Source organism: Ambystoma mexicanum, chromosome 11 (assembly GCF_040938575.1).
Source record: "Ambystoma mexicanum isolate Mex_15411 chromosome 11, UKY_AmexF1_1, whole genome shotgun sequence".
Classification (NCBI taxonomy): domain Eukaryota; kingdom Metazoa; phylum Chordata; class Amphibia; order Caudata; family Ambystomatidae; genus Ambystoma; species Ambystoma mexicanum.
In genome coordinates, this window is record NC_090934.1 from 1,298,024,611 (window position 1) to 1,298,036,438 (window position 11,828).

The 11,828-nt window shown below is 50.1% G+C and overlaps 1 protein-coding gene across 1 annotated transcript; it reads right to left on the minus strand.

Annotated features, from left to right (window-relative positions):
• Positions 1-7,367: 7,367 nt before the first annotated feature.
• On the minus strand, positions 7,368-8,853 carry LOC138505144 (brain acid soluble protein 1-like). The gene is made up of 2 exons (XM_069625427.1): positions 8,793-8,853; positions 7,368-8,107 (listed from the first exon to the last, which is right to left on the minus strand). The coding sequence occupies exons 1-2, from the start codon at positions 8,851-8,853 to the stop codon at positions 7,368-7,370; spliced, it is 801 nt and encodes a 266-aa protein (XP_069481528.1).
• Between the last annotated feature and the right edge of the window lie 2,975 nt (positions 8,854-11,828).

Sequence of the window (11,828 nt, forward strand, 5' to 3'; positions counted from 1 at the left end):
TGCTTCCTGTCCAACGCAGCTATGTTGTCATGGTGTCTCTAACGACCTGCAGCATGGTTTTCGGGAGATTCAGTCGATTCGGTCCATATAATCATCTCCAGCTCGGTCTTGACTGTTGTCGCTTGGTTTGGATAGAGTCCATACCATTGCAGGGTTATATGGTCGGGCGGCTGGGTACCGTTCGTGGTGCGTGCTCATGCTGGGAGCAGTGGGGATTGGTGCAACCTCATACGGTCGTTGGTTATTCTGTCGGGGGTGCTTCTTCCGGTTGGTTGGCCCGTCGGGAGGGAAGTGAAATTCGGTTTTTCCCTCTTCACAGCTACCTTGCGTTTCTGCGTTTGTACATTCACTTTATCTCTCCTCACTTATTTCTTTGGTACATATGATTTCTTTGTATTCAATTACATATTTCTCTAATCACTCTAGTTACATATTTATCATTTAGTTATTTGCATATCGTTTCAGTGGGTCTTTGTGTCTTTCCTTCATGATGTCACTTGGCCCTTGTGCGATTTCACGTATAGGTCTTCGATGTCCAATGGTGTGTGGAGACATCCTTCCACCCTTTCAGTGCGAGGGCACATTCGATACGGTTGTCTGAGTGCATATCGTCTCTCATACACTCAATGCCGTATTGGGGTAATACCTGGTTTCCCACATAGGGCTCATCTCCTGCTGTTCCAATATGATGGAGGTGATGTGGTGGGAGGTAGGGATGAGCTGGCCTTTTCCTCCGATTGAGTCAGGGCGAGTGGTTCCACGGTGCCACCTCCTGTGGCGGATGTCTTATGCCTGTGCTTGGCGATGAGGCTGTGGACCCTGCCCTTCAGGTCATTTGACCTTTTGCAGCAGTCTTCACCGTCTAGTAGGACAATGCCCACTGCCACGATCTTGTCCCATATGCTCACCCAGATGGCAGCTTTCCTCTGGCCAGAGGTCCTCCGCTGTCTGATTCCACATAGCTTAGCCGCATGAGTGACACCCTCATCGACCAGCACCTGCAGTTCACCCTCACCAAATTTGTGCTTCTGTAGCTTCATCTCTGCCACCTTTGCTTTCCACTTTTCCTGGGACATGCTCCTACCAACTCTTGTCTCTGAATGACACCGGAAAATGGGAGATTCACAGTGGATTACATTTTTCTAAATTGCTGCTGGCAGACTTCCCGTTCCTGTCAGTAATGGTAATTTCCATCAATGTAGGTGGAATTTCTGCCCGAAACTCATTTACAGCAGTAATTCTGCCGGATGGAATTACCATTAACGCTTACGGTGTGTTTGTGTACTCCTGACAACTTGTAATGCAGCTGTAATTTTGCTAGAAACCACGGCGGTAACGACGGTCGTATTACCACCCAACTCATAATGCAGCCCCTAGATTTAAGGTCAAACTCTCAAGCTAACTGTTTTTGCTGACATCGCAACTAATGGCTCATAATACGTTCGGACAATTATGATGCCACAGCTAAGGGACGGTTGCATCATTTCATTTACCAGTTGTGATGTCACATCTAGAACATTATGAAGGGTTTGTGTTCTAGGTTATGTTCCACTGAGTATCAGATTGTTACAATACTAACCTTGAATGAATGCGGCTTTCGTGCCCGCTTAGGAGGGTGGGCATGGTCAGTAACGGTCTGCCAGCCCAAGCTAAGGCAGGCCTGAGCGAAGCGAGAACCTCAGCTCGGGCTGTGGGTCGTTACCAGCCATGTCCGCCTTCCTGAGAGGGCATGAAAGCCATTTGCACCCCGGGGTTCATATGGGGTGCGAATGGCTTTCATTATTTTTCCTCAGGAGATTTGCGCTGCTTGCACAGCCGATGTCCTTAGGAAAAAAAGATGGCCACCGCCATATGATAATGACATGTTTATTCAAATAGCGCCTTCATCCAAAGAACTTTAAAGAGTGCATATTTACACACAATATCCCCCAACCGAAATTGGTATTCATTTATCGACCTCGGAAGGATGAAAGGCTGAGTAGCGCCTTCATCCAAAGCACTTTAAAGAGTGCATATTTACATACAATATCCTCCAACCGAAATTGGTATTCATTTATCGACCTCGGAAGGATGAAAGGCTGAGTTGGCCTTGTGGGGATTGGAACCTGCAGATCACGCTCATATTGCAGAGGCTCCCTGTTGCCTCACCACATTAACAAAACAATAAAAAATGGTGCCACCCGTGGAAGGGCCTTGGGTGGCTGGGTCAGCGGGCTGCGAATGTCTGGCCTGATTGGCTGAGCGGCCTTCCCTGGGTGCGAACCAGAAATATGCCCCACTAATGCATGAAAAAATATGATTTATGGACATTCTTTTGTCACATTGGGGAAAAGAAATGACGTGAAACATGGATGTTTCAATTTTTATGCTAAAGGCACTAAATGACCAGGGTGGGATGCAATCATGCAAATATGCTTTGAACTCTGCCCACATGCGCTCATACTTTCAAATCTACTGTGGCCCATTAGCTAATTGGAAGGGTTACAAAGGGAGAACAACAGAGCATGGAAAATGTATCTTGCATCCACCCAGTGTTACATTAGCTCTGCCCAGTTTATAGAAGTAGCAATGTACAAAATATGCGCACTGGGCAAAGACTTGCAATGTCTCCCTACGGGTCGCCATGTATTTTTACACGGCTGCCAATCCTGTTTGCTAATCCTACCACTCCCTATGTGATAATGGTTTGCTGGAGAAATTGAAAAAAGGTCAGCACTAAGAGGCTATGAAGATCCGGGGTTCAGAGAGGCATACCAGCAGTGGCAATGCTGTTGGTACTGCCCACTGTGGTGAAGTGCTTGCCCGCAGGACGGTAATGGATGCTGGCAAATTTCTACTTTTTCCCGGATTCAAGGGGCGCTGGGAGACAATGCCCTGGCAATCTGGCTGCCTCACGCTGCTTAGTTCCTTTGGTAATGCACCAATAGGCCTTCCGGGCCACGAGGGACGGTAACTGGGAAGAGGTTGAGCGAGCTGCTGACAGGACATGTCGGCAAGGCCTATGGCACGCTGGGAAAGGAGACACGGATCCAAAACCCTCATGCCTTTGAAGCCTGCTTTCCAACTGACAACAGTCCGTCCACTCATTAAAAATGATACCCTTGGATTAATCAAGTGCAACTTTTTTAGTGATAAAAAAACCCTTGAACTTTTGCAGAGGTAATACCTTTAATTAAGCTAACTCGTATTTCTGGTTGTTAGCTTTGAAGACCGCAAAGGTTCCATCATCAAGCAGTTATTCTTTGCAGGGTTAAAATTAAGTCTTTAACCAAATGTGGGACGAATCCAGTTCCTTCTCCCCAAGGGGGAATCGCCTTCAGTGAGACCAGAGGGGTGTGCCTGCTACGCAAAACCCTCCCTTGTGGTTTGGGCAAGCAGATCTCACTGATAGTCATTCACTTTTAGGGGACAAGGGCTTCCAATCTAGTAAAACTGTAGGATATCCCTTAGTTCCCATGATCCCAGTATTCTCAGCATATATGGGAATAGAGAGAAATGCTGACTTACTGGGACTTTCAGAGATGGTTGGTGTGGTTGCTGACTCCTCCTTTAAGCCGCAATCCTAGGGTCAATGGGACTGTGGGCCTCATTACGAGGTTGCCGGTCCGGTAAAAACGATTCCAGTATCACCGTACCGGCATCCTTTACTGGACCGGAGTATTCTGAGTCACGATGCCGGTGTGACCGCCATTGACAGGGACACACCGTGGCCAGCCACACCCTTGCCACACCGTTACCGGTATCAGCACTGACATGCGGCAGCCATGCCAGTGACACCGGCATGCCGCAATGAAGTCCACATTAAGAGGTGAATGGACATGCAAATACCGGCATGGACATGCCGGTAATAATGGATAAAATGATGCCGTAAACGCCGGCATCACGGAGCAACCGTTAATAGGAATCTGGTGTGTCAAAACCTGCCACAAGTGCTCACAATCAGCACAGGTGGAGACAATGGAGTCTGGCACAGCACAAAAGGAGCACTCCCACACACCACACTCCTCCCAATTCCACAATGCTTCCATTAGCACTAGCATTGCTGGAGCTGGAGGACATGCATGCACAGCTACTCCTTGAGGAGGGAATGCGCTAGAGTATGCTGCAGAGGCGCAGGGGAGAAGGAGGGCGAGAATACCCATTGTGCAGGCAGTTGTACCCTGCAGGCAGCCAACAATCCCTCGCCTAAGGGCCAACCCATTCAATCTAACCCCTGCTCAGATCCACACCCTGTACTGGCTGGACAGGGACACCATCCCCACAATAGTGGACCTCATAAATGATGACCTGGTGAGCCTAATCACCATCTGGACAGCCATCCCCCCCTTTCTGAAGTTAGTGTCTGTGCTACACTTCCTTGCCACAGGCAGTTATCAGCACGCAGTGGTGCAGCTTCATGGAATCTCCCAAACCTGTTTCTCCCGTGTGCTCACCCAGGTGCTAGCTGCACTTCTGTCCCACATATGCGACCACATTAGCTTACCACGGAATGCGGCAGAGGTGAATGCTACCAAAATAGCATTCCCTGCACTTGCAGACATGTCAAATGTAATAGGTGCGCTCGACTACACACATGTGGAGCTTGTTATCCGGCATGCTGTGGAGGTAGTGTACCACAACGGAAGCTGTACCATTCCCTGAATGTCCAGATGGTGTGCGATGCACACACAATATTCATGCATTGCTGTGCAAGATACCCTGGCTCCACACATGACGCCATGGTGCTGTGCAACTCCACGCTGCCCTGCTACATGGCACGACACGCTAGACATCGTACATCACTGTTGGGTGAATCTAACCACAGGGGTACAAGGGGTTTTAAATGGAGGGGGAGGGTGAACAGCATAGGCAATCTGTCAGCTGGATGGGCCATGAGGGGTGTTGAATTCGGGCCGGGGGGATGAACAGCATAGGCAACCTGTCTGCTGGGTGAGTCTAACCACAGGGCCATGAGGGGTGTCGGAACATAGCATAGGAATGCATGGATGAGGAGCACAAGTGCACACTGCATGCAATAATCCATCATCACTCCTGCAAGAACCTGTTAACATCAACAGGTATGCACTGAAGCGCAGAGAGACTGGGTAGGGCAATAGAAGGCTAAGTCAGATGAGGAATTAGACCAAGCAACTGCATCATTCCCAACCTGCCCAACCTGTAACCTCACACATTGAATGGAACAAGACCACACACAGTGTACTAGGTGCCCTGAACTGTGACTTATGTAAATGTAAGAGAATGTGCAATAGAGCTAATGCATACAGTTGTGCAAGGCCTTCACAGCCGTGTCTACATGCAATCAACAGACACAGTGCTCACACCACCACATGTATCAGGAACATCTCAAAACACAAACCACATGTACCACAATGCACCACCCTCCAGTGGAAATGCATTAGATGCATGATCTCAGCAAAGCAAATGACGAATCATGATGCTCCTCCAGAGAGAAAACCGTCTGCCACACTGAAAAAATTTAGTCACTGCACTCAGTCCGAGGTACACCGCATATCAGTATGCCTGTCATGTCACCTTAAGGAACACCTCCAAGTAGAATGGGTCAAGTATGACAATGAAATAATACATAATTATTGAGCACACCCAACATATGATTGAGAGCTGCGGGACACATCCAATGTAGCTTCATTCCAGCATGCTAACATCCACCCCGCCGTATCACAGTAACGTAACCCATCACCCGTGATACATACTACCAATGGAGATCTGACCTAGTCAAATGGGGGAAGGTGTCGATGGACATGTACACGGAGACCTGTATATGTTGAATGCTTACTGGGGATACCACTGTATTACATGAAGCAAATTAGGCAAATGTGTGAGTTGACACTGTAAATGCACAGTCCATTTCCATTGGTAACACAATATTGGAAAATCAATACCATTGTGGTCTGTTGTACTTGAATTGTGAGAGTGCAGGTCCACTTTGAGTGGGCCATGTGACAGCAACTGCACCCCCCCCCACCCATGGATTAGCCCTAAGTTCACTTACTGGGTTCATAGAGAATGACACATGCCATGTACAGTTACGATTTCCTGTGCTTAGTTGCATTTTATGATGAACACTTTAGAGCTACTGCTTACATGGAATGACCTAATAAATCACAAGTACCCTTTCTCTTGCTCCCATGCAGGTGATTCTGGTTATCCCCTGATGGGCTGGCTCATAACCCCCATCAGGCAACCACACAACAGGCACAAAGAGGCCTACAACCGTGCACATGCACGCACTCGTGTCACCATCAAGCAGACATTTGGCCTGCTGAAGGCCCGGTTCCGCTGCCTCAGCAGGTCGGGGGAGCCCTCATTTACGGGCCAGAGAAGGTGGGAAAAATCATACTAGTATGTGCCATGCCACACAATGTGCATCCGGCGCAACGTCCCCCTGTCCCCTGACATGGACATGATGCAGCCTAAGGATGAAGGAGATGCTGGAATTCCTCAGCGTCACAATAGTACTGATGGATGTGCAACTTGTCAAGAATTAATTGACCACAACTTTTGATGGACTGGAGAATAAACGGCACTGGGCATGGTTCACACTGGGCACTGGACACTACATGATTAAATTGACACATACTGAAGAAGCAATGTCCAGCCATGTTTGTTTTCGACACCATGTGTATTGGATGAGGATAAACTATGTACAAATTAGAACTTTTATACCTAACACTTCTACCCTGTTAAATTGACCCCACACCCTCTCCCCCACTATCCCCAAACCCAATACACCAACACCCTCTCCCCCACTAACCCCACATCCTACACCCCCTCTGCCACTACCCCCACACCCAATACCCCAACACCCCTCCCCCACTACCGCCACACCCAATACCCCAACACCCCCTCCACCACTACCCCAACTACCCCTCCCCAACTACTCCCTCCCCACATGCAGTAGTCACTTGACCTATTTACGGGACCTTTTTTGAGGATGGGGTGAGCCTCTGGTGGCCGATTGAGTCATTGTGACTGACGCAAAGGGCTACGCTGGATGGAACTGGTCAGTGTTGTGCTAGAGGATTGGGCGATTGGGGTGATGGTGTGCCGCTGTTCAGCGATAGCATTCACCAACATGTTAATGGACTCAGCTCTAGTAGACATCACTCCATTCCCCTACCGCACACGCATCGCCAGGTGGTAAACATCCCATGTTACGCATGGAGTCCTGCATAGTCTGCTGTGTCAGTTGTGCCTCTGTGAGGTACTGGGTGATCAAGGCGTGCATTGCCTGCTGCTGCTCTACCATTTTAGTGAAGCGCTCCTCAATATCTCTTATGTGTCTGAGTCCAGTTAGTGGCAAGGGAGGTGGGCTCCGAGGGCCTCGGGGAGAGAACACAGCTTCATCCTCATGTCCAACATTGCATATGTCTGTCCAGCCCACTGGCATCCACAGTGCTGTGTGCTCCATTGCCATCTGTTGGTGTTGCATGTATGGTTGCCTGCCTGGGTGGTGGGGATTCTGGCTCCTTCTGCAGGCAGAGCACTGGGGATTCTGGCTCCTCATGCAGGCTGTGCACTGGAGATTCTGGCTCCTCATGCAGGCTGTGCACGGGGGATTCTGCCTCCTCCTGCAGGGTGTGCACTGGGGATTCTGCCTCATCCTCGGGGGCCTTGCTGGCAGGTGTTGTGGACTGCCGGGGGTTATTGTTGGCAGATGTTGTGAACTGGCAGGGGTCCTGGCTGGCAAGTGTTGTGGACTGCCGGGGGTCCTTGCTGGCAGGTGTTGTGGACTGCCGGTGGTCCTTGCTGGCAGGTGTTGTGAACTGCCGGAGGGCCTTGCTGGCAGTTGTTGTGGACTGCCGGGGGTCATTGCTGGCAGGTGTTGTGGACTGCCAGGGGTCCTTGCTGGCAGTTGTTGTGGACTGCCGGGCGGCCTTTCTGTCAGGTGTTGGTGGGTGCTGGGGTTGCTTGGCAGCATGTGTTTCCTGGTGGTGGGGTGGCTTTGCGGAAGATGCCGTGGCATGCTCAGGTCTTGCTGTGGAGGTGGCTGGCTCCTGGTTAGAGGCGGTGGATTCGCAGTGGCGGCGATGTGCAGCAGTGGACTGGGGTGTGGTGGCATGTTCACCCTCGCTGTCAGATGAGGTGCCTGTGGAGGACAGTGAGGCAGGGCATTAGTAATGGGTGTGAATCCATCTGATATACATCGATGCTAGTACATTCAGAGTCATGTGCATTGTCATGGACATGGTGGAGGGACTGGCATGGCGCACACATGAATTTGTGGGGGATGCAGTGTGGGAGCATCCTTGTGGTGTGTCCATGCAGTGCGCAGTGTCTGTTGGCTGGGGTACTGGTGTCTAGTGGCTTGGGTGTTGTGGCCATGCCACAGGGGCTGTGTGCCATGTGGAGTTTGATTATCAAACTGATGTGTTCCCATTGTATACGTTGATGAATTGATGTTGACTCTGCGTGTAGGGACATGGTGGGTGTGACAGGTATGCAACGGGTGCCGGTGACGTGTGCAGCTTGACATGAGGTGGCTTTGGCCATGTAGTGGCACGGTGGTGACCGCAGCAGTTGGACAGTTCTGTGTGTCTGTGTGCATGCAGATGGTATTTGTGTGGGCAATACAGGGGACATGTGGGGTGTGTCAGTGGGGTTTGTTGCTTGTCTTCCTGGCAGCTACATTGCACTTGTGTAGAAGGAGGCTTTCAGTTGGTGGAAATGCAGCAGGGTTCTGGTGCCACTTACTTGACATTTGGACTTCATCATTGGCATTGGGGATACAAGGTGTGTGCTGTGACTTTGGGATTACGGTAACGGACACTCACCGTCATCATCGGATGTCGCTGCTCCCGTCTCCACATCTCCTACTCCCTCTCTGCTCTCCATGTGGAGTACGGTGCTGCAGTTCTCGTCCCATGCCTGGAGTTTGATGGGGGATGGCGCACCACCTCCTGTGGCCAGCCCCTGGCTGTGCTATGCAGCGAGGAGGTTGTGGACACGGAGACGTAGATCGTCCCACCTCTTCTGATAATCTCAGACGATCCGGGGTGTTGTCCTCACTGCCGACAATTTGCTGGCCACTTCCTCCCAAATGGCCTTTTTTCTAAGTTGTGCTGGCCACCGCAGATCAGCGCAGAACACCACATCCGCATGGTCCACAAGTGTGCCTGCCAACATGTTGAACTCCTGCTCTCTGAAACGGGGTTTGTGCCGACAGACGGTGCCTTGCCTAGCTGACATGTTCTTCTTTGTCAGTATCTACTTGGTTTTCCAGTTAGACTCCTGTAGAATGAGGATTGCAATGGTTAATTTCCTGTTCTGGCGCGATGACATTGCTTCCGGTGCTGGTTATACCGATACCGGTAATTACGGCATTGTAGGTGCCGGAGTCGGTGTCTGCGGCATCATCGATGCCGGTATCAGGGCTTTTGGGGCCATTACAGGCATGCCAGTGCTAACGTTTCCGGCATGCCGGAATGAGCGTGCACGCTGACTCGGAATCTGCCGTTGATTCCGGCAGCAGTGCTACACGGAAATGGTAGTACCAGCATGCCGGCAAACTTGTACCATTTTTTACCAGCAAACTCGTAATGAGGCCCCATCTGTCTCTTTGCTTCTGGATTGGCCAGCTTTCTTGTTCAGGCCTTTAAAAAAAAATGACATGGGTTCCATAAGTCTAACACTTTCAGCAGTGACCCTAAATAAGAATAATAGGAATACCAAATAATGTGTCTTTCTGGAACTCTATACAATAATTGCTAGACTCATTAAAGGTTTATTTCAGGCACACTTCAGGGGGTGAGTCACTGATTTGGTCTGTTCTTGAACACCTCAACTCAGCCTTTCATCCTTCTGAGGTCGCTAAATGAGTACCAACACGGGTTGGGTGATATTGTATGCATATTTCTTCTATATAAAGTGCTTAAGCGTAAGTGCTATATGATACTGCTGCCCCTGCTAATACTGTTGCGCCTTGTACTTTGTTGCCTGTCTCTATGATTGCTGCCCCAGGTAAAAGTGTTGCGCCCTGTACCTTGGTGCCTGCTTATATGACTGCTGCCCCTGCTAATACTGTTGCGCCTTGTACTTTGTTGCCTGTCTCTATGATTGCTGCCCCAGGTAAAAGTGTTGCGCCCTGTACCTTGGTGCCTGCTTATATGACTGCTGCCCCTGCTAATACTGTTGCGCCTTGTACTTTGTTGCCGATCTCCATGACTGCTGCCCCTGGTATTAATGCTGCCCCCGGCCCTGTACCACCAACTCGCACTGTGACAACTCCAGCCACCACCGACCACACCCTGCAACCTAAGGACACCACACTATACTGTGCCCTAGTTAACGCACGGTCCCTGCCGGCGCACCCTCTCGATATTCACGACCTTATCACTTCTAATAAACTTGACCTACTCTTCATTAGTGAAACCTGGCTTAACGATACATCTGGCCCTGCCCTCTCACTTGCCATCCCGGAAGGGTATTCCATCCATAGACAAGATCGCTCCACTCATAGAGGTGGGGGGGTGGCTGTTATTGCCAAGGAGAATCTACAACTCAGAAGGATTCAAGCAGACTTGGGTCAGAGCTCTGATTACCTTCTGCTCAAACTCCAGCTCTCAGCCACCTGTACCATTGCTTTCCATGCGGTCTACCGTCCGCCTGGGCCGAGCACTGACTTCCATGAAGCTCTAATTCACTCGCTCTCAGACAATCTAAAAAGCTCATCTAAAGTTATCCTCCTAGGTGACTTTAACCTCGGTCTCTATGACTCTAAGGACTCCCACGCCACTGCCCTCAATAAAGCGCTCTCCAACCTTGGGTTCTCCCAATCTATCACCAGGCCTACCCACTCTAAAGGGCGGACGCTAGATTGGGTTGCCCACCACAACTGCACCCTTGAGGTCAAAGACATCTCCCCTATCCCTTGGTCTGACCACCACTGCATCAAATTTGACATCTCCACTTCAAAAGGGCCGCTTAGACCAGCGACTTCCCTCCCTGCCGCACTCACCAGAAGCTCTCGGCAGCTCACAAAGGAGAACCTTACTAAACATCTCCTCGTACCTGCACTTTCTCCGCCCTTCTCTAATGATCCATCAATACTTGCTAAAAACTTCAAAAGGATCATCACCAAGGCCGTAGACACTGCAGCCCCTCTTACCCTCAAAAAAGCAAAAAAGGTCAAACATACCAATGCCTGGTTCACCCAGGAGCTCTCACAGCTACGTCAAAAAAAAAGAGCTGCACTCTCGGCCTGGAAGAATAACCCCAATGACACCACCAAAGCCGCTTTTAAGGCCCTATCCACTGAATACAAAATCTCCATAATCAAGGCTAAGGCGTCTTCCTTCAACACTAGGATTTCAGAAGCCAAATCAGGGACCAAAGAAATCTTCTCCATCTTTAGAGAGCTCGAGACCCCTGCGTCCCCCCCTTCTACTCTCCTAAAAGATGAAGCCTGGTGCAACAAAATTCAATCCGCCATGCTGGATAAATTGGACACTCTACACTCCAAGATCCTTGCACACCAAAAAGCCCTCAACAACCTTCTAGCCAAACACACTGGCTCCCCTGCTCCACCAGCTGACACCTGCCAAGCCCCTCTGTTTGAGTTCAAGGACTTGACTGAATCCGAAGTCGCTGCCCTCCTTAGATCCATCAAGCCCTCCAATTGTAAAGGGGATGTCTGCCCAGCCCAGGTGATCAAGGATTGTGCCCCTGCCCTTGTCCCCCTCATCACTGCCTTCATTAATGCTTCATTCAAGTCTGGCCATGTTCCAGCTGAGCTCAAGGAAGCATGGGTTCGTCCGCTTATCAAAAAACCCTCCTTAGACCCTTCGGTCCCAGGGAATTATAGACCCATT

Coding starts and splice junctions, on each gene's coding strand:
- LOC138505144 (XM_069625427.1), bottom strand. CDS start 8,853: ATGGAGAGCAGAGAGGGAGTAGGAGATGTGGAGACGGGAGCAGCGACA. Junction 8,108..8,792: donor AGCGACATCCGATGATGACG/GTGAGTGTCCGT, acceptor TGTCCTCCACAG/GCACCTCATCTGACAGCGAG.